This window comes from Micrasema longulum, unplaced genomic scaffold, assembly GCF_059751315.1.
Source record: "Micrasema longulum isolate JH-2025_06_02 unplaced genomic scaffold, ASM5975131v1 h1tg001408l, whole genome shotgun sequence".
Classification (NCBI taxonomy): Eukaryota; Metazoa; Arthropoda; class Insecta; order Trichoptera; family Brachycentridae; genus Micrasema; species Micrasema longulum.
The window spans coordinates 417,631-439,991 of record NW_028278594.1 but is presented as its reverse complement, the minus strand read 5'-3'; the positions used below and the strand labels follow the sequence as shown (position 1 = coordinate 439,991).

The window sequence follows — 22,361 nt, the reverse complement described above, 5'->3', positions numbered from 1 at the left end:
TAATTACAATTATTAATGTAGGAATAGTGTGTTTGCAATTGAGGACCATTTTTCGAATCTCGACTTTCGTAGAAACGCAATTTTTCAAGAAAGGGTTTTTTGTGATTCGCGTCAAATGGCGTGAATAATCATTGTTTTAAAAATGTTCACCTTATAATTAGGCCTGAAGGTAATCTAATTTATAATTTTCTTCAAAGTTTCATTAGCACTCCATATAAAATTTTGAAATTAGGGATGAATATTTTGTTTATTTCTTTAATTAGAAATTTATTTACTTATAAACCCTGACGGACTACATTCATTTAGCAAAATATATTTTTTTTTTTAAATTTATATTGTATTGTTAATGAAAATATTTCAAACATCTTTTGAGAAGGTTGTCTGTGTCTTTTGTTTTGTTTAGTCTGGTGGTAAATTGTATAATTTCAGTCCCTGGTTTGTTAGTCTCAACTGTTCTTGTCTCGTTTTAAAATGTTATATATGATTGTTCTGATATTCTCGTATTGTGTCCATGTTTACTAGAATTTTTCTCATGTTTTGATTTTTTTGAAAAAAACTATCTAACGACAAATTAGTGAGAATGATGATGCATGAACGGAGGCTAATACGTTGTTTGTACGTTTTTAGTCAATTTTAATTAAAAAGAAAATAACATAAAAGTAAATAACTTGTGGCAAAAAATCCGCTTAATTGATAATGATTCAAATAATTAATAAACGAGAAAGCGGATTGGTCAAAAGTGGTGGCTTGTATTCGTTAGCCTTTCTCTAGACTTAGAAGTACGCCTTGAAGGCAGTGTCAATAAATTTAATTTATCGAGACATATTTTGATACACACATTTAACGATTCGAAAGTAGTATACAGAATAGTTTAAAGTAAATATAAAAAAAATGAAATAACGTTAATTTGAGAGGTGCTGGTTAATACAATACGAATCATTGGGAAAACCTAATCTCTTTACATGAAAAATTATGCACTTCTGATCGCCTTTAAGAAAAGCCCGATCATCAAATATTATAAACACGAATCACTAAAATATTTCAATGTCATATATTTTATGAAAAGGATGAAGCTATTAAGAATTTCAAATTAAAAGCATTTTCAGAGCTTATGATCTGTCATGGGCTGGATTAAGTTTGAATGATTTTCATATGTGCATACCGTGGTGCATAGATCACTTATTGCACTCCAATTTCACCGTATTTTGATCATATTTTTTACATGAAAGGTTCGGTTGTCAGTCTTGCGATTCAACTACCAGTCCAAAAGCAATGAAATCTTTCAGTAAAAGTACTCTTTTTAAATACTTAAAAATCTTTTCAACACCGAAGGGTCTTATTTTCGGTTTTACTCCTCTAAAAATCATTTTTCCTTTATCAACAATCAAGTACCTTTATTTTTAAATTTCGATTTCATAATTCGCGATTTTAATTGAATTTGACTCAGCTTCTCTCATGGCCCCTTTCACAGTGTGTTTGGCAAATTATAAATAGAGCTTATGTCGGATATTGTTATTCTTCCTCACGACTAATTGCAATTACACGAATAGTAGCAAAAACTTTTTATACACTTGTAGAATCTATTATTGCTACACATCGTAAATAAATTAACCTTGCAATGAAGTACAACCTTTGACACCAATATTTTACCTCCACCTTTCCAGAAGTTGATTCCAGGACCTTTTTCTTAATTACAAGGTGCTCATTTTTTCCATTGCTTATTGTGGACATTATCATCAGTGGCACTACAGCCCTTGTGGGCCCTGGCCTTCTCCAGAATTTGTCTCCATTCGTCCCTGCACCCCGCGGCTCTTCTCCAGTTCGTCAGGCCAATCGCTCTAATGTCACTTTCTACATTTTCCAGCAATTTTAATTTTGGCCTGCCTTTGCTTTGTCTGCCTTCCGGAGTGGTATAAATAATATTTTTTGTGGTACGCTTATCATTCATTCTGTGCACATGGCCCAACCATGGTAATCTTCTTATTTTGATGAATTGTGCAATATTGGGTTCGTCAAACAGTGCCTCAATTATGATTAAACCGTCTCCTCCACACTCCGTTTTGGTTGACAGCACCAAATATCTTCCTTAATATTTTTCTTTTGAATACTCATACTATATTTTCATCACTTTTGGTCATAACCCACCATATGCAATGACCGGTCTGAGGAGAGTTTTGTAAATAATGGTCTTAGTTTTTCTAGTGAGCAATTTGGATCCCAGATGTTTAAACAAGCCATAATAACATATGTTTGCTTCCGATAGCCGTGCTCTAATCTCGGTACTATAATTGTTATCATTAGTCGTTTCAGTCCCTAAATATTTAAAGGAATTGACATTGTGTACAAGACTTATATTTTCTGCAATAGCTCTTTCTTACTGCTCTAACTGACAGATTAGCTAAAGCCTTGTTAAGAAACTTCCCCGCATTTGCTTCATCATTCCCCTTTCACACTTGATGGTGCATAGGACACTGGATCGGTGCACCAATCGCAGCACATCTCTTTCATTTTTGTGACATGAAGGTGATAAGTTTTATGCTTCAGATACCAGTCCAGAGATTATGAAATATTCTAGTGTAAAAACACCCTTTTACATAAATATTTCATATCAACCATGTCGAAAATTGAACCCGAGACCTCTTGCATGGTAGGCAAACGCGCTGACCATTACACCACGAGGCCGCATTTGCTTACTGAAGATAACATCACAGAAAACTCATTCAGGAGAAGCCGGGGTATTGACAGACATCAACCGACCTTCCGTTTCATTTAAGCAGTGTTCGGCATTTTGCGCCCAATTTTTATTTATTTCGACGATCACATTTACTATTTCAACCATATATGATATTACCTCGTGTAATGAGTCATCATGACTTATCCCGGTTGCGATATCTCCCGGTCTTCATTTAGACATCCACATCGCACTTCTAGCTCCATGCACTGTAAATTAATAAAGGGACAATGCATCAACAAATGAGAGACATTTTTGAGTGCCTCGTCATCATATGGACATCAATTGATTTCCGAGAGCTTAAGGCGGTAAAGATGGGTCATAAATCCATCGTGATGGAACATGAAAAAATTTTCACTTCTGATCACCTTTAAGAAAAACCCGATCCTCAAATATTATAAACTCGAATCATTAAGATATTTTAATGTCATATTTTTTTATAAAAAAGATGAAGCTACAGCTTGCCCACCACATACCGCACACCGCTTCTGAGGACATAAGTCTTCTTGGCGGTGCCCACATACAAGGAAAATTTGCTCGTTGTCAAACGAGAAAAGCTGTCCGAATGAGATATCTGAAATCTGGTAGCCTTAGCGTCTTTGTGCTGATAAAAAGTAATCCAGAAGTACATAATATGTACTTCATTGGATTAAGAAGAGAGGGAAGTGAATCCATCATCGACTGGGATTAAATTCATTGGACATGATCAATTTGCCGAAATGATTACAAAACTTTTTAAAAGCCTTGAAATTCTTTTTGGAAGCCACCAGATTTGTATATCCGACAGGACCTAATACAGGGCCGCGAATAGTAGCGAGAAGCTCCATTTGGTAATCATAGAGAAGGAAGAAGGGACAAGACCATTAAGGATGTGTTCAGAAGATTGGTTAGGATATCCGCAGCAGCACGAAGGGGAGACAACAATATTAAAAACAAACATTTTTTTATTAAATTTACCATTACCTGATAAAAACTGCGTAGTCTAGTGATCGGGGATAACCCAAGAACCTTAAGAACTATAGCCAAGATTCCATTCGCTCTACTATGAGGCGGACTTACCTCCATTCGATGTCCCTTTCAGGATCTTCTTAGAACTATCGAGTCAAAAACATTCATCCATGCTTTTGGTTCTATTAAAATATACAGAACGGTATTCTTTATTAAACTTACATTGTTTGTCAATTCTTTTGACATGGAAACATTATGAATATATTCTCGTATAAAATGGTCACGTGCTGAGGAGGTGTTTACACGTGTCCTGGTGTAGAAGGAAGTACTTAAGTAGTATTCCATTGTAATATTTATTGATTTCTAAAGAGAAATGAGACCAATGTTTGTGCGCGTAACAGTGAAATCATATGCAGCTATCATGCGGGCGAGTTGTTAAAAGGCGGACAAGAGATCTGAGAAAATATTCAATAATTTTGTGTGTTCATTGTAAGGAAGAGGTCTATCTTTTTTACATTTTTAATATTGAAAACAATTTCCTGTTTGTTGTATGACATTTTACACATATTTATTTATAAATTTGTGTAAAATCACTTTTTGGTTATACCTACATCGACCGGTTTAGAGGTTACTACCTCACTCAAAGAATTAAAATAAAGCAGAACGTACAAAAAACTAAGTTGTATACATCGTACTCTGTCCAAATGTCCCCCCTCTACCCGACATCCCACTTGCGCGCATGCGTGAAGTGACTCCGTAATGTTTCCAGACCGTGAACAATATACTCAAAAAAAAGATAATTTTGTGTTATGCTATGTTGTATTTTACAACAAAAAATATTTTACTGATTGAATTTTTTTTAAAACAGGTACTTTTATAAGGCAAACGTAAAAAAAAATCATTAAGTAAATAAGTAACTTAATACAGTTTAATATTATACTAAGGCTTATTAATAGAAAGCCGGGTAAAAAATTCGACTACCCTGACAATTCTCACAGAATGTCCACTTACTTTTATTTAACAATCTGATAGATGGTAAAATAATCGAATTCTTAAATAAAACTTATTGTGAATTCACTTTTTACATATGCAATGCGATTTTATCCCAGCAGTACTTTGACACTTGCAAACGAAGCAACACGGCATAGTTGAATTTGAATTTAAATCGGCATTTACGTACTAAGTGATGTCTTCAGAGTACCTAATGGCCAAAACGTAAAACTACTCATTTGTGAGTAGTTTATTACGATACAGTATGATACGCGTATGCAGTTTCTGGATTTTTCTAATTATGGGACGTCATCATTAGAACTCACACTAATAATAACTTGCATTCCTATACATTTTATAAAATATTGTAAGAAATGAACAAAATAATGAAAGAAGGAGAGAGAAAGAAGATTACTATTTTTTTTTTTTTAAGGAAAAATAAATATTAGCGTTCTTTTAATTTACTCAATTTTTCCAATTTCGGGAGTCATTTTCAATGATTTGTAAATAACTCACTCTTAGAAAATGGAAATCAAGTTGGGGTAAAGTGGGGTTCGAACCTCAGACATCGATCCTTGAGTCCGCAACACTAGCCACGGGAGCACAACCCGATTCAACTTTATTTCACCGTCATCATCATCATTCCCTTTACGCACCTAATGGTGCATAGGGCACTGCACCGGTACACCAATTGTGGCGTATCTTGATATTTTTTTGTGACGCAAAGGTAAGATGATCAGTCTGACGCGTCAGGTACCAGTCTAATGACAATGAAATACTCGTATTCTAGTGTAAAAACACTATTTTAAACTTAATTAAATTTATTTATAAATAATAACGGTATTGAGAGCATTACAGAAAATGCCTCCAAGTCATCTTGAATACATTTTTAAAAAAAAAAAAAAAATTATAGGCAATTCATCCTCAGAAGGATGATTTCTGTTCACGTAGTGAACGGTGAAAAAGCTATGAATTATTGATTTTTAAAAACAATAATGAAGGAAAATACGTCATTATTGACTTATAATATGTATTTTTTTTTGTTGTGTCCTTTTGTTTTCTTCATTTGGAAAAAAGACACAATTCGCATCTTTAAACATTTATTATCAAAATACCAGAGGATTGAGGACAAAAAAATTTTTATCAAGAAGTTTTCTATTTGGCTAAATTTTTTAATTAAATATGCTACTAGAGAGGGTTTTACTCATTTTGTTAGTACTTTACAAAGACCTTACAATATTGTCCCTTTAGGAATACTGCTTCTATGAGAAAACACCTTAGATCAAGGAGAAATAAACTAAATAAATAAAATATTTAGAATTATGTATGTGACCACCAATCAATTAAAAGAAGTGAACACCCATATTATGAATTACACCAGCAAGATTTTTAGAAGAGGATTTGAAAAGGATTTCATGACCCCTACGAGAAAATGGCTTTATGGTAAATGTGGTTGTATCATACAAACTATATTTTTTTACCAAAAGTATCAAACAAAATAAAACTGAAAGCTATAAGCATGAAGCATCAATAATCTGAGTGTTTATAAATCCAAATATTTGAATAGGTTAAACAAACTATCGAGTTGTTTAACTGATTTTACAAGTAGTAAGTGGTAAGGAGAGCGACACAGGTCTCTGTTTAAATATGAATTAACACATTAATGTTTATGTACACAATTTCTTTGGGCAAACAAAAAACGCTCATCAGGTTGTTATTTTTATTTCATACCACTTTTATAATATAAAACATCAATAAAAAAGTGAAATGACAAACGCGTTATACGCTAAACGACCTAATAGAAAAACACGGATTTAACGTTGTAATTGGCAAAAAAAATACGAAAAATGTTACTTATCAACGAATAAATTATTTTTAATAGAACACGCTGGGACACTTGAATAAATATTTTTCTTGATTATAATATTTTATTAATTTTCTAATACAGATAAAGGAAAAGACAATAAAATACAATACACTTGCATATATATGTTTTGGCTAAGGCGTTCGACAGGGTGTAGCTGAAAGACATTATAAGAATACTATTGTTTTATTTATTATTTATTTATGCTTTATTTATGCTTTATTTTTAACTTTTAAAATTACATTATTTTAATCAAGATTTCTCAATAACATATTTTTTCAAATTAATTAAAAAAAAATTTTTTTTTTTTATTTTCTTTATTTCTTCAGCTTCAATCCCTTGTACAATGAGTTTTGAAGTTCTGTTCTTTTCTTCATTGGTAATCTTATCTTTTTTTTACCCCTTGTTTCATGTGTATGACATTGTTGGTTAAATTTTATTATTGTTTTTATTTTATTCATCCCATAAATTATTTTATGTATACAAATTGCTACATTATATTTAATTTGTTGCTTTACTGTGAGCAAGCCAATTTCTTTGTGCATTATTTCTACAAAAGAATAGATATTTATTTTGATTATAATCCTCATCGCCTTATTTTGAAGAACTTGTATATTTTGAATTTCTCCTTCATTACATAAAAAAAGAATGGAAGAACAGTAATTTATGTGTGGACATATTATTGTTTTATATATAAGAATGCTACTTTTTATATCTATTACATTTCGTAATCTTCCCATAAATGACTTTTTTTTTGTTGAATATGTTTTTCGAAATTTATTTATCTATCCAAGTAGATCCAGAGATACTTTATTTGGTCCACAGAATTTATATTCAAATTATCAATATGAATATTGTAACCCTGGGGTATTATTTTTTTTCCAAAATTCATATATTTTGTTTTTGATATATTTAATTTCAATTTGTTTACTTTTAGAGAAGGTTTTATGTATAAGAACTTCCGGTACGTGTAAATAGTACTTTAATTTTATACACACTTTTTTAAGCGATGCGTTTAGTTGTTGATATTTAATAAAAACAAGGTTTTGGTTCCCACCGTCAATCAATCAGTAATTTCTCTAAATGTTATGAATTATTTGTACATAATCACGTAATAAAAAACCATCTAATGAAGAGTGGACGAGGTGTTAAGAATATCTCGTCCTAGGAGGCGGAAAATTTAGTAAGCGGACTGTATTGTTGGTGAAGGAAGGTTGCGCAACTCCACTAACCTGCTGATGATGAGGCGTGATGAGTGCTGGAACCTGGCAGATGAAGCTGGTGGTCGTGAGACGCTGGCACAGCTTGTATAGAGCTGGCGGTGGAAAAGGCACAGCTAGCTTGAGGAAATATTAGTTGAGCACTTCACTTGTTTGATGTTAGATTCGTACTGATAATATAATGTGTATTCCGGCATATGAAATGCGCTAGGAAATAGGAAAGACGGGTAGGTAAGTATAGATTAGGTTCAGAATTAGTCCAAACACCATCCCCTCCCCTTTTTTCAACTATTTCTCTTTGAACATATTATTGTTATCAAAAACATTTTTCACTTTGTGGTATGACATTTTACACTTATACGTTTATACATTTGCATAAACCACATTAATATTGAGTTACACTTCGACCGGTTTCGAGGTTACTACCTCATCGTCAAGAAATTAACTAACTTATAATTACACGCGTTGCTATTTATATTATAAAATATTGTATGAAAGAGACAGAATAATGAAAGAAAGAGAGAGAAAGAAGATAAATTTTATCATTACGGGAATATTTTTGAAAGAGGATTCGAAGTCAAATTTAATTGATCATTTATAATTTGAAGTTTTTGATTAATGACTTTACTAATTTCTAATTTCTGTCTCTTGCATACAATACTTTATGATATAAATAGCAACGTGTGTAATTATAAGTTAGTTTGATTCCTGACGATGAGGTAGTAACTTCGAAACCAGTCGAAGTGTAACTCAAACTTAAAGGGGTTTATACAAATTTATAAACATATAAGTGTAACAAAGAATATTTTCATGGTCTAATCAGTGCATGTTTGTCCTAATCGGTGCATGTGCTTATTGAAATGCATATCGTGTTGGTTTAACAACTATGGTGAAGGTGTATAGTGAAAGGTGTATACGAAAAGATGGGTACGTCTCGAAACCGGTAGACATGGGGAAGTGGTAATATACAAATATTTTATAATATTTAGTTAAACGTTTAGTAAAATCCAAAATGAAAGAACTGATTGACGAATACATGCTGCTAGTTCAGACCTGGGACTCGCAATGAATATGAAAAAACCTAAGCCTATAATCATTGATCGAGCTTGTAGCACCGTTATCCTTAGTGCCTAACTTAGAAAGAGTCAACAATTTAATTTATTTAGGTTCTGTCATTAGCGATGGTGGTGGGTGTGAAGGTGAAATACGGCAGCGTGTTGGTATTGTCAAAAGTCCTATGAGTCAGCTGGTGAAGATTTGGAAGAATCGTAGTAAAACTATTAACACCAAAAAAACAAATTATGAAGGCCTTGGTTTTCTCAGTGTTCATGTACGGTGAGGAGTGTTGGACACTGAGAGAACCGAAAAGAAAAAAATCGAAGCTTTTTAAATGTGGTGTTGGCGGCGAATGCTGCGGAACCGGACATAGAAGAAAAACTGACATTCATGTGCGAGAAAAGAATCCTGCAGTCTTTGGACATATTTCCAGGGGGAACTCTGATAGTTTGGACAAAACTATTCTCCTGGGAAGTGTCGAAGGGACAAAGTCGCGTGGACACCAACTGACAAGATGGAGCGGCCTAGGCACTGAATTATCAGAATCATCACCGACGAATGCCTATAGAAGAGCACAAGACCGTTCCAGATAAAGGGAGTCTGTCCGCAGACGAGCCATGACTGGAGTCAGGCGTAATCACCATCCTCAGACATGGGTCACGGATTGCAGAGAGAGTAAAATGATTGACGACAAAATTACTGCTTTAAATATTAATACGTAATTTCTCTGATTATTTATAAAATCTGTTTTTCTAATTATTAATAAATGTTCCTCGGTAGTTTAATTAAAAATGTCGCTGGTGTTATAACTTAAAATAAAATTGTCTCAAAATATTATTTTTTTTCAGGAGGAAAAGCCGTTTTCAAAAGGATTTGGATTGTTTGGTGGAGGAATACAGACCAAACAACCCCTTAAACAAGTTGGAGGCTTTTGGGGAAATAGACCGCCATTACATGACTCCCCTCCTGCAGCCTGCTCTTGTGGTATGAATGAAATAAAATAGACTGAAATATTCCCACCTACATGTTTTATCATGTCAACAAAAATTTTAAGTTAGAATTACAGTCAAAGTCTTATTATCCGGATAAATAAGTACCAGACGTTTTCTGGATATATATGAATAAATCTGTATAATCAGATTGACCATTTAATTACCGGCAATGTTACATGCGAAAATAAACTCTAAAGTCACTTTTTTTTACACCACAACAGGCCAGGGGGCCCAATTACAGTGGTGAAAACATCACAGAACACCCAGGCTTGAGAAAATCACATTTTTCAATTATCGCGTTCTCACCGGGAATTAAACCCGGAACCTTCCGTACGTGAGTCAAGCGTCTTGACCGCTACACCACGGAGGCCGCCTAATTTATTTTTTATTGCTTTTGAAATAACAGCTAATTGGAATCACATTAAAAACAAACTTCAACTTGTCCAGCAAAGTCAATTGCTTTTAAAAATATCTATGTATGACATAATTACAAAATATTATGACATCTCTTTTATTTTTTATTTCCATATAACGATCCGGATATTTGGCAAACTGAATGGATGGATTGTGAATAAATAGAGTTATACTGAAATAATATTAACAACACAACAATTCAATTAATCGTGAACCATTTAAAAGGGGTGTATTTTAATATTATCTCAAAGAATATAATAATTTTGCAGAACACAGCTTCTCATTTATAAATTTATTATTTATATACAACCTAAGCTAATAACAACAGTTATATGAAGAAGCATATGTACAAGAAACTGAACAAAACGAACGCAATACTATGTAGCAAAAACAAAAGAGGGCAATAAAATAATTGTCTATAATATATTCAAAAACACGATCAACATATAAGACTTTGAGCTAACCCATGCCAATCCATCTTCATCCCACACCGTGATAATGGCGAAGAGAACAACGATAATCCGGAAGATCTATCCCAAAGAATTTAAAGTTGTGTGACGAATCGACACATCCTGGAAATTGGGGCATAAAAACAAACATTGCCCTTAGAAGATTAATTGATAAACGGTAGATTTTGACTTCTTGTGACACAGTTGGGAACATGAAAAGAAATTGTTTGCAAAAGAGATGGAATATAACTTTTCACTTTAAGTGTTTTGAAAATGCATATAAAGTTCATCTCAGTTCTACGTTTCTCCAATGAAGACAGATTGGCAGTTTGCTCTCTTTCAAAATAGGAATAATTACTCCTTTACAATCAGAGCAACCATGTCACTTTTCTTAAAAAACGGTTCCTTCAAGACTCAATATGGTCAATATCAATATAAAATTGAGACCAAATTTTAGAAGCATATTCTAGATGGGGTTGAACTAGTGAACAGTAAAGAGTTTCGATGGTATTAATATTTTTAAAGTCCGTCGTCATTTTTAATACAATTTGGACTTGTTTTTCTGTAAATATCGGGAGTTTAGTAGCTTTTTGCTTTCTGTTAATTAATTTTTAATTCGTTGTGTTATTCTAAATTCACAGTCTGAAGTAATGTAGACCACAATATTTTTTAATAAATAAATTTACAAATATGTACTGTTGGGATTAATGCGTTGGAAAAACAACTACAAATTAGTTTTTATCAAGTAAGGTAGAGTGGGTACGGTTGTGACAATTTTTATTTGATCGCTCATACTTTTTTTGTATGCAAATCAGCTGAAAGAAAAAAGTTTTATATGGTAAAGTGTACATTTGTCTACGTATAAATACTAAAATTTGGTCCCTAAATACAAGAAAAAAGTTTTACATAGTAAAGTGTACATTTGTCTACGTATAAATACTAAAATTTGGTCCCTAAATACAAGAAAAAAGTTTTACATAGTAAAGTGTACATTTGTCTACGTATAAATACTAAAATTTGGTCCCTAAATACAAGAAAAAAGTTTTACATAGTAAAGTGTACATTTGTCTACGTATAAATACTAAAATTTGGTCCCTAAATACAAATAGTTGTTAACTCATAGGAGCAAATTAGAAAAAAAAAAAAATTACAACCAACCACACCCCAAGGGTGGTTGTGACAGTGCCCAATGCACTCTTTTGCATAAAAACAACCGCCATGACAATACTAAATACTTTACATACAAAGTAATTACTGCTATTTTACTATTAATGTTAAACTTAAAACAAGGAAATACACTTATTACTCTATCTGTACACACGTAAAAAGAATTATTAAAAGAAATCGAATAAAAATACTGACTTTTTACTGCAAAAAGTAATGTAGGCGTCTGCAGAGTGTCGCGCGATGGCTGACGCAACGTTGCGGAAAACGTTCAGACGGGCACGCCGTTCTTCACTCCCCTCGAACCCTTCCCACTAATAGATTCACTAATACGACGACTGTCACAACCGTACCCTGGCGCAACCGTACCCAGTCTACCCTAAAGCTGAGATATCTAGGTACACAAAGCGCATTTTGTTAAATGTACATGGCTCTCGTCATAGTTTAACTCTTTATTTTATTATCAGTTTGTGGAGAGAGAAACGATCCTGGTCGTGTAGTGGGGGGGCAGGCAGCTGCACCTCAAGAGTTCCCGTGGATGGCCAAACTGTCGTATTTCAAGAAGTTCTACTGCGGAGGGGCTCTTATCAGCGATCGCTACGTTATCACGGCGGCTCATTGTGTCAAAGGGTAAGCTTTTTACAACCCTCATTACTGTTGACTATGTGTTTTTAATATACCATGTTTTTAATTATGTTTTTTACTATTTCTTTTACAAGTTTTTTACTATGTCTTTTACGAGTTTTTTAGTATATTTTTCGATTTTTTTTCTATGTTTCCAAAACTACAGATTTAAATTATCTTTTTTTTTTATTAGGGACAGAGAGAAAGTCTTTACTCGATATTACACATGGTATTACATTATGTTTTTTTAATGACTGATCTGAACTACAGTGAAAACTCTCTATTAATGTTCCTACCAAAGTACTAAGGAATAACCTTCTTCTTCATATTTCTCTTTTTTCATCTAATTATAGGCATAATTCATATTTATGGCGAACTTTCAATAATTTAAATGTAATAAAAAATTACTTGCGAATGATCATAATGACGAGCGGCGTTTGCTTTTGAAATAATCCGTGGTGTTTTTTTCTTTTCTTTTTGATTTACATTAGATTGTTCATTTTATATTCAAGAATATTTTTTAACTTACTGTGATGCTACTAATGAAAACCTGTAATTGGCTTATTTATAATTTGTTTTGTTTTATATATAAGATAATATAGCTGTTGCTTATCCAAATAAAGAAAAAAAAAAAAAAAAAAAATGTTTTTTAAATGTTTTTACTATATTTTTCCATTTTTTTAACCACGTTTACTTCTTTTTTAATAAAATGCAGATTTCAATTGGTTTTTTGTTTGTATTAAGAGAAAGCTAGAGAGTCTTTACTCGATAAAATACACATGTTATTACAGATTTTGTATAAAGTATTAAAGATACATTATAAAATGTATTGTACATATTTGTCCCGATACAATATTAAATAATAGTTTATCTCAGCTATCATTCAAATCAATCTCACACTTCAGACCCAAGTCAGTATTTCACCGTTAAACCACCCCTTAAAGCGAAATTTCGAAGAACCCAAGCATGCCAAGCAAACGCGTTAACCACTATAGATCTAGGTAAACATATCTTCATTCGATACCTTTTTCTATATGTTTACCCGATATAAGCCATTTGTAATGTTTATATTTCACAAACAGAACTGTATTTTCTTGAAGCATAAGACAGATTGGGCATTTTTTATCACAGAAGCCTATTTAAAATATAAAAGAAAACTATTATTAAATTTTGATGAAGTAAGGAGCGCGGATGAAATTTTCGGGGTCATTCATTAGTTGGATTCGATCATATGATGTCGAGATGAAAAGTTGGTAGAACATACCGAGGTAGACAGAGATAGTACAGGAGTTAAGTGTGCCTTCTCGATATGTAAAGATGAAGATAGCGTTCATAATCGCGGCACAGGTACGGTTCAATTGGAGAGGGTACTAAACCAGTACCCCGTGCACTATCGTGTTCTGATAGGAAAATTATGATGATGATAAAATTTTCCATAGAAAGAGGCATTTATTTGTTCAATTAGGTCCCGACTAACATTCAAATTGTTTTTTAAATCGCTTTTAAAAAAACATTGTTTTTTTTAGGTTTATGTTCTTCATGATTCGCGCTACATTCGGAGAGCTGGACAGGTGTGACGAAAGCAAGATGTACGAATCTAGGTTCGTCATACGAGCCATCACCCACGACTTCAGTTTTAGCAACTTTGACAATGACATCGCTTTACTACGGCTCAACGAGAGGGTGCCCATTAGCGCCAACATACACCCGCTATGCCTTCCCAAGGACCAAAGTAAGCAAAGCAATTAATATTTTGAGTTTATCAAAATCAAAGTACTCTGAGAGACTACAAAGGTATTACCATATGTGTTTTCTGAATTATGGCACCAAAGCAGTGTTTTCTTTGCACACTATAAATATTTACCATTGGCGTATCTATATCGTTTTGCTATCATGGAATATCACTTATGGAATAGCTGGCTGGGGAGGTTATGCGGTATTCGTTTTAAAGCCTCAAACAATTTCGCAGAAATTATTCCTTGGAATTATATTCCAGCTTCTTCCAACATATCCATCAGAACAGTTGTTCCAGTCCATGAAGGTACTGGATGTGAGGCAACTTTACCTAAAAGAGGCACTGACACACTTCTGGTCAAACAATAAGGAGAGGTCTCAGCAAAACGTTTGTACCAGGTTTTCCCAGGGAATTATTTATGTTAAACCCGAAACCTGGACAACTTTTTCTCAGAGAAACCTCTCCTCTCGGGAGTGAAATCCAGTTTTTTGTCCACAAACATTTGGGCAAACTGAAAATATTGTAATAAAACCAACTGGTCCAAGAAAAAGTTGAAAAAATGAATTATTATTTTCAGGCGTTGCCTAGTGTGTGAAATAATTCAATCAGATGAATCTCTTCACAACAAAAAAGGTTTCAGCTCTTTAACATCAGTAAAATCAACATGTGGAAGAATGAAAAAGATGTGAATGTTACACAATGCGTAAAGTAGCCACTGAAACCAGCCAATGACTCATAAGCCCTGTAAATGTCTAGACTTCTATATTCCCTTCTCTAAAATGTTCTCCATCCCTGTTGTAATTTATGAATCCAAACGTAGTATTTTTTTGTAATTTATTTATTTATTTTATCTTAAAATAGTACAAACATAATATATGAATGTCCTAATATTAACTTATATCTAATTGTTATTAAAATATATCATCATCATTCCCTTTCCGCACCTAATGTGCATAGGGCACTGTATTGGTACACCAATCGCAGTGTGTCTTGATCATTTTTGTTACATGAAGATAAGATGATCAGTCTTACGCTTTAGGTACTTCAGTCCAGAGACCATGAAATATTCTAGTGTAAAAACACCTCTTTAAATAAATATTTCATGTCAACCATGTCAGAAATCGAACCCGATGCCACTTGCATGGTAGGCAAACGCGCTGACCACTGCATCACGAGGCCGTGGTCAGCCATCAGTCATTAACATTTCCAAACAATATACGTACACTTAAAAAAAAACTTCTTTAAAGCCAACTCGAATATAATTACTTTGCAGGGATTTCACTTTTTAAATAACACAAATATCTAAAACTGTATATTTAGTACAATTTTAAATGTAGTACTTTTTAAGAAACGAAATATAAAAAGATAATCAAATTTTATTTTTTTAAATAAAAGTATTATTTAAAAAATAGCTATTTAAATAAATATTCAAGGTGTTAAAACACTATTTTTTTTTTTATTTGAGATGAGAAAGAAAAATGAACTTTTTTTATTGTACCTATAGTAAAATGAAATTAATAAGTAACTTTGATGTGTTATTTTCTAGAAAAAAAGTATGTGGGGACAGTCGGTACGGTGACGGGATGGGGCACCCTCAAGGAAGACGGGAAGCCTTCCTGTACCCTCCAGGAGGTGGAGTTACCCGTGATCAGTAACGAAGCGTGTCGCAACACCAGCTACAACGCCAAGATGATCTCCGACAACATGATGTGCGCCGGGTATCCGGAAAAAGGACAAAAGGACTCTTGCCAAGTAAAAACATTTTCAAAAATATAATTCGACAAACAAGTAGATTTTTTTATGACTCTGTACAGATGTGGCACCCTTTACAAAATGATCTTTGAGTTAAGAAATTTTAAGGTCGTTTTTGAATGTTTTAGTTCAGGGGTCGGCATTTTGTCAAGTTAGAAGATATGAATTGTCTCAGAAACAGAATAAAAAAATACGAGGAAGCAGCATACGAGTATTTTCAGAGATGAAAAAATCGATATTTGTTATTTTTTTAAAAATGTTTTAGTTACAGTAGTTAGTACCTATGATATACTATAATTATATATGCGCATACATACATACACATAAATGTATGCTTATATGTACACATTCATGTACAAATAAATAATAAAAACAACAATATCGTTCAACAAATTTTGAGTTTGTCCTAATTTTTGTACACAAGGACTGGATTTAACTTCCTGGGGAGCTGTTAATATTAATATATTACAAAAGACATGATCATTTCAGAGAAGGTAATATAGAATCCAAGGTTTGAGTGGCCACTTTACACACTGTATAACATTCACCATTCTGCCCATATATGAACATCTATATTCCCTCAATTCTTTCATCTGTTGATGTTTGTGAAGTTAAAGAGCTGAAACCTTTAATTATGCGGGTGAGATTCATCTCATTGAATTATTTCACCTACATACTAGGCAACGCCTGAAAATTTTATTTTTTCAATTTATATACTTCTTCATAGACCAGGGGTATTTAATAACAATGTTTTGAATTTGTTCAAATTTTTGTAGACAAGGTGTGGATTCAACTCCCCGGGGAGCTGTTTATATTAACATAATACAACAGAGATGAAAAACAAGTGAATGTTTCAAAGTGTGTAAAGTGGTAACTAAAACCAGTCAATGACAGGTCATAAGCCCCGTAGATGCCTAGACTTCCATATTTCTTTATCTTAAATGTTCTTTATCTCTGTGTTAATATGTTAACAATATCGTTATTTCTAGCAGAGATGCTGGATTACAACACCGTCAAATCTCGTTGTCAAATTTTTCTTGGGAAACATTTCTATAAGCTTATTTATGTGCTGCTATTCTAAACGCTCTCGCGGCCGTAGAAAAAGTTTTTATCTCGTGAGTTTACATACGAAATACGCGAGATAAAAGTGTCTTCTACGGGCACGAGAGAGTTCAGAATAGCAGCGCTGGAAGTATATATTATAATCCAAATATACTGAAACAGATCAGTTTGTTCGTTCCCATTAAATATACCAGATTGCAATCTCATGCACTGTTTTACACACTCAAAAGACGCGATATTATATATACGGCTTCTGCGGATAATATGGATCTATTTTTACGTAGATATTGACAGTTCAGTTCAGTTCATTGCCGAAAATTGGCGTTTATAGTAAAGCATAGTATTATATAATCTGTTTGCAAAACAGTAAAGAAGGTAAAAAATATACAAAAGAGGAAAATTAAAATATAAGCAACAGAACTTAAAAGAAATAGTATTTTTGTATTCCTAAAAACAGTGATAATGCACAGTGGCGGTTTTGCATTTAACCCCCTCATATGACACACTCCACGGCTTAACACTTTAATACTACATTCTCTTTCCATCTTGTTGTTTTTTATCAGGAAATTTATTTGCACCTTTATTTGGGTTATAAGTGTAATAAGTGTTATGTTTTTACTTTTTAATTGTCTGTTTCAATATCTAAAATAAAACTGTAAAAATCTGAATAATAACACTATTTAAAATGACTTATATTTGTGTTTCTTGATAAACTTCCAGGGAGATAGCGGGGGACCATTGGCCGCAGAGAGAGCGGATCATAAATATGAAATTATAGGTACGAATATAGTTTTTAATCTGAAATTTTTTTCGTTTTTCATTATAGAAATATTATAATAAATATCATATTTATTTACGTAATAGCATATATTGATGTAAAATGTCATATTATATTTTTAATTTATTTTGCAGTTAAGAAAAGCAAACTTAAACGTTTATTCATCATACTAACGATTTGTAGGGTGAATATTTGTGATAGTTATGAACTTTTGTTATCCCGTAGCATAATAAAATATCTGTTTTTTTCATTTATTTCTTATACACCAATTAACCACTAAAGTTTGATTATAATTTTCTGGTAAATTTTACTGAGGAAAATATTAAATACTGAATGGCATTTTTTTATTTTTTTTTTTTTATTCATTTATTAGTTTATACATACAATGTTACAAAAATGGCACAAAAAACACTCTGGCAAATTCTGCTTGTACTAGGAGTAGGCTCAGTATATGAAGGGTCGGCAAGCCTGAAATATTAATACGCCTAATGTTGCAATCGGTTCCTATATGGGCCTGTTCTAAGAAACCGATTTGTTGCGGCAAATATGGTTTTCGAATATGTTTCCTATAAATAAAAACAATATTGAAGAAATAAAAAAAACAGCTATAGCCCAAAAGAGAAGAAAAGAAAAAAAAAATTACAGTTTACATTAAATGTAAAAATACAATTAAATATATAAATATAAAGTACACATACTTCATACACACATATACACATACATACATATATACACACATATACATACATATACATATATATACACACATTCATACACAATATATATGCACATGCGAAAATACAATAAATTTATATATGATTCAATGGGATAGCATAATATTTAGATTACTATCTTCAATAAATTCTCCGATTCCTTACTTCCAATGTCTGTCAACCTAATTTTTAAATTTCTTTTCAATACTGATGGTTTATCAGATTTCCAAAATGATGGTATCAGGTTGTATAGTTTAGGTCCGTTATATAGAAATGATTTTTGGAATACCGCTGTACGTGCTATTGGAATCACCAAATCGTTTCTTACTGTACTCCTGGTTGAGTGCGCATTGTAAAACCCGAATAGTAGAAACTTTAAAGTAATAAATATGCATTTCGCAGAATCCATTATTATCCACAGACTTTTATAAATTATACATTATGTACATAGTTTATAGAAACATGCATAGTTAACATTTCTATAGATGAGTAATACAGTAGAGTCTCCGTTATCCGACCTTCGGTTATCCAACCTTCCGAGTTATCCAAACTACCGGAACAGTTTTTGGAATCCAAAAACTTGCCACAGAAAGCAATATTGCTTCTTGATAATGCTACGTGCCATCCTGACGAGGACAAAGTTAAAGATAAGGAAATAAAGGCCATGTTTTTGCCTCCAAATGTGACTTCCTTTTCTCAACCTATGTATCAGGGGACCTTAGATACAATGGAGAGAAATTATCGCTGCTTTCTTCTTTAGTTGACGCTATAGACCAGGAAGAAGACATCGAGAACAAATTGCGTCATCTTCATTTGAAAGACGTGGCCCAATCATGGGAGAGTGTTGGAGTGAACACCATTTCTAAATCTTGGAAAGTTTTGTTCCAAAAAAATTAAAAATCTCCGGGTGGTGAAAATGTACAGAAGGCGATCGAACCGGACAACACCAGCCTACTTCCATTGTTACAACAAGTGCCGGGTTGCGCAGACGCAACAGAAGAGGACGTGAATGAGTGGATTGCCCAAGACACATTTTCAAAGTCATTTTTATTATTTTCCGTGTTATCCGACCTTTTCGCTCATAGTTGCCGCGGCCGGTTTCGGTCGGATAATCGAGACTACTGTAATAGTATAAATAAATGAAAACGAATATTTTATTTTACAAATTTGCCGTCTAATGATTTTGTCGAAATTTTTTAATTTTGGGGGCAGTTTTCAACACATTAAATTCAGTTTCAGTGCTGCAGAGCAGCGTTTATTTAATAATTAAAAAATACATATAAGAATTTGTTTCCCACTAAGTCTAAAGACTTTGGTGGGACACATTATTTTTTATAACAGGTTTAAATTACATTTATTTTATTTATATTTTACAAATTTATTTATAAACAGGCACTATAAAGTATCTAGAAGATATTTCTTCAGTTCTTTTTTTTTTTCATTTGAAGATCTTTCATGTTAATGATGGTTTGTGGGAGATCATTGAACAATCTTGGAATAACGCAATTTAATGTTCGCTCTCCGAAGTAATTTGTAATTCGGGGAACAAACAGGGAGCCCTTAGTTTTTAATCTAGTGTTGTGAGTGTCGGAAACTCGTTTTTTATATATTCCGGATCAACAAAGTGATCTACAATCAATTTGTAGTCACAAAGTTGTTTTACCGGCAGGACATTACAGAATTTAAAAAAAAATATATACACCTTCGCCCATATGTTTCGCCTCATGGGTTATGCTATCCTATAAATTAATAACCCACTGTTGTTATAAGGAGGAATGTGGTAAAATGAGGTTCGAGCCTCAGACCTTTAATCCGTGAGTCTGCAAATCAAAATGTATATATTATTTTATAATATTGAAATATGAAAAAAATAAAAATAATGATTGTCCTCCTCACAAGAGAAACCTGTTCTAAGGAGGACTGTAAGGTGTTCAAAATTTAATTTACATTATTAACTTTAAAAACTTTTTTTTTTATTCTTCTTTGCTAATTTTTTTTTATTCTTCTTTGCTAATTTGCCTCAGAGAGATTTTAATATAAATTATTGAATCAATGAAATATTTTATAAATTTAAACGTTTGATCAAAAAATAATATATTTATAAAAAAAATGGAATCTTCTGTATTTAATAGATTGAGTTTTTCAACCGACATTTCTAGGTGGAACTGCTTTTTTATTATAATGATAAAAATACGCATTTAATTTAATTCCACATTTATTTATATTTTTTACCAGTTATCGTGTTTTGTCATGACTGACATCGTCAGACTGGTGCGAGATTTAATAAATTTCTATGTTTTATCCAAGTGCAAGCAGGGATTGTAAATCACGATTTTAAATAATTACGGGAATAAAAGGGTTTAAATTAAAATAACCTTAGTATAAAGTTAAAACAATTATATGGATTTCAATATTGTTTTAATGTGTAATAAACAGATGTAAAATATATGATGTGACGATGATTGAAAATAAAAATGTATTTGAATTACCTACATGTTTATAAATTTTATGAAAACTATAACAAGCCACCAATCAGTACAACTCTCCAAAGAAAACTTTTATAGCTTCGTTTGACTGCCTATTAACAAATAAAAAAAATATAAAAAACCAATGAACTTCCCAATGAGGAATTCCAGCCCAACCCGGAATTAATTTTTTTAAAATTTTTCATGTGCACATGAATATTAAAAAATTTTCGAGTAGGATAAAATATCTCAAAAACGCACGCAAAAATAAATAAAAAATGTTTAAAATAGTATTCATTTTGAAATCGTAAATAATGACGTCACTCCTTATATCTACGTGTAGTATTTCCGGTTTCCGCTTTAAAGCCCCCGCATCTTGTAAGGAACGTTTATACCATAGAAAAAAAAAAAAAATAATTTGTGATTGAAAAGTTTTGACATTTCAACAGCGTTGCCAGATCTAACGTTTGTAAAAACAACCATAGCATAGAAATGAGCAAATTATGATCAACTAAATGAAGTTATATAATCAAGATTCCATAGATTCTTGTCAGTTTTGTTATTGGCTGGAGAAATACAACTTACCGCGGTCAGTAAAAGTAAGAACGCACACCGTTTCACGACGTCACTACTGAAAACTGACACACTGATTACAGTCATTTGGCGCGGTATTTGATAAATGTAACTTTAAAAAATCATATCTTTGTAAATAACGCACAAAAAAAAAAAATTTTTTCTCAGTTAAAAAGTACGCTAATAGAAAAAAAATAAATAAGAAAACAGTGGAATTCCTCATTGACGTTAGCAGTTTTTTTTCTGGTATAACATTTGTTGCCTTAAACGTCTTTGTGACCAATGAAAACTTATTAATTGTACAATGTATTGGCAATCAAATACGATTTTATTTGTCAAATTATGTTATCTTAATTTATTGACATTTTTTTTGATCGATATGAATTTAGGAGTTCTCATGATTAACTTGATCCTCTTTATTACATTTTATTTTTCAGGTATCGTTTCTTGGGGTAACGGATGTGCACGGAAGGGTTATCCGGGCGTGTATTCCAGAATTACAAGATATATCCCCTGGATCAAGGAAAACACGAGAGACAGCTGTTTCTGTAATGAGTGACATTAAACCCTGGAGGACATTGTATTCGTAATATTATTTAAGCTATCGAACGAGATAAAACTCAGTTTCATTCGAATAATTTATGGACTCTACAATATTGTAAATTAATGTCGTTATTTTTAGTTCATGCCTTTAATAAACTAGTTTTTTTAACTTCGTTGGATTGAAAAGTAACTTTTATAGATAAACCTTGCTATTTTAAATGTGTAAACGTTTTTTTAACACACAATATTCGCCCCAGGTGCTAATGAAATAAAAAAGAAAATGAAAAA

General features: G+C 32.4%; 1 protein-coding gene across 1 annotated transcript in view; it reads left to right on the top strand.

Annotated features, from left to right (window-relative positions):
• Window positions 1–22,361, top strand: part of LOC148275519 (transmembrane protease serine 9-like) — an 82,637-nt gene extending 60,276 nt beyond the window's left edge. The window contains exons 9-14 of the mRNA XM_088235608.1: window positions 9,658–9,793; window positions 12,296–12,458; window positions 13,979–14,184; window positions 15,734–15,939; window positions 17,722–17,779; window positions 21,968–22,361. Of these exons, the coding sequence (XP_088091734.1) occupies window positions 9,658–9,793; window positions 12,296–12,458; window positions 13,979–14,184; window positions 15,734–15,939; window positions 17,722–17,779; window positions 21,968–22,089 (891 nt within the window). The 3' untranslated portion in view covers window positions 22,090–22,361. The remainder of the gene's footprint in view (window positions 1–9,657; window positions 9,794–12,295; window positions 12,459–13,978; window positions 14,185–15,733; window positions 15,940–17,721; window positions 17,780–21,967) is intronic.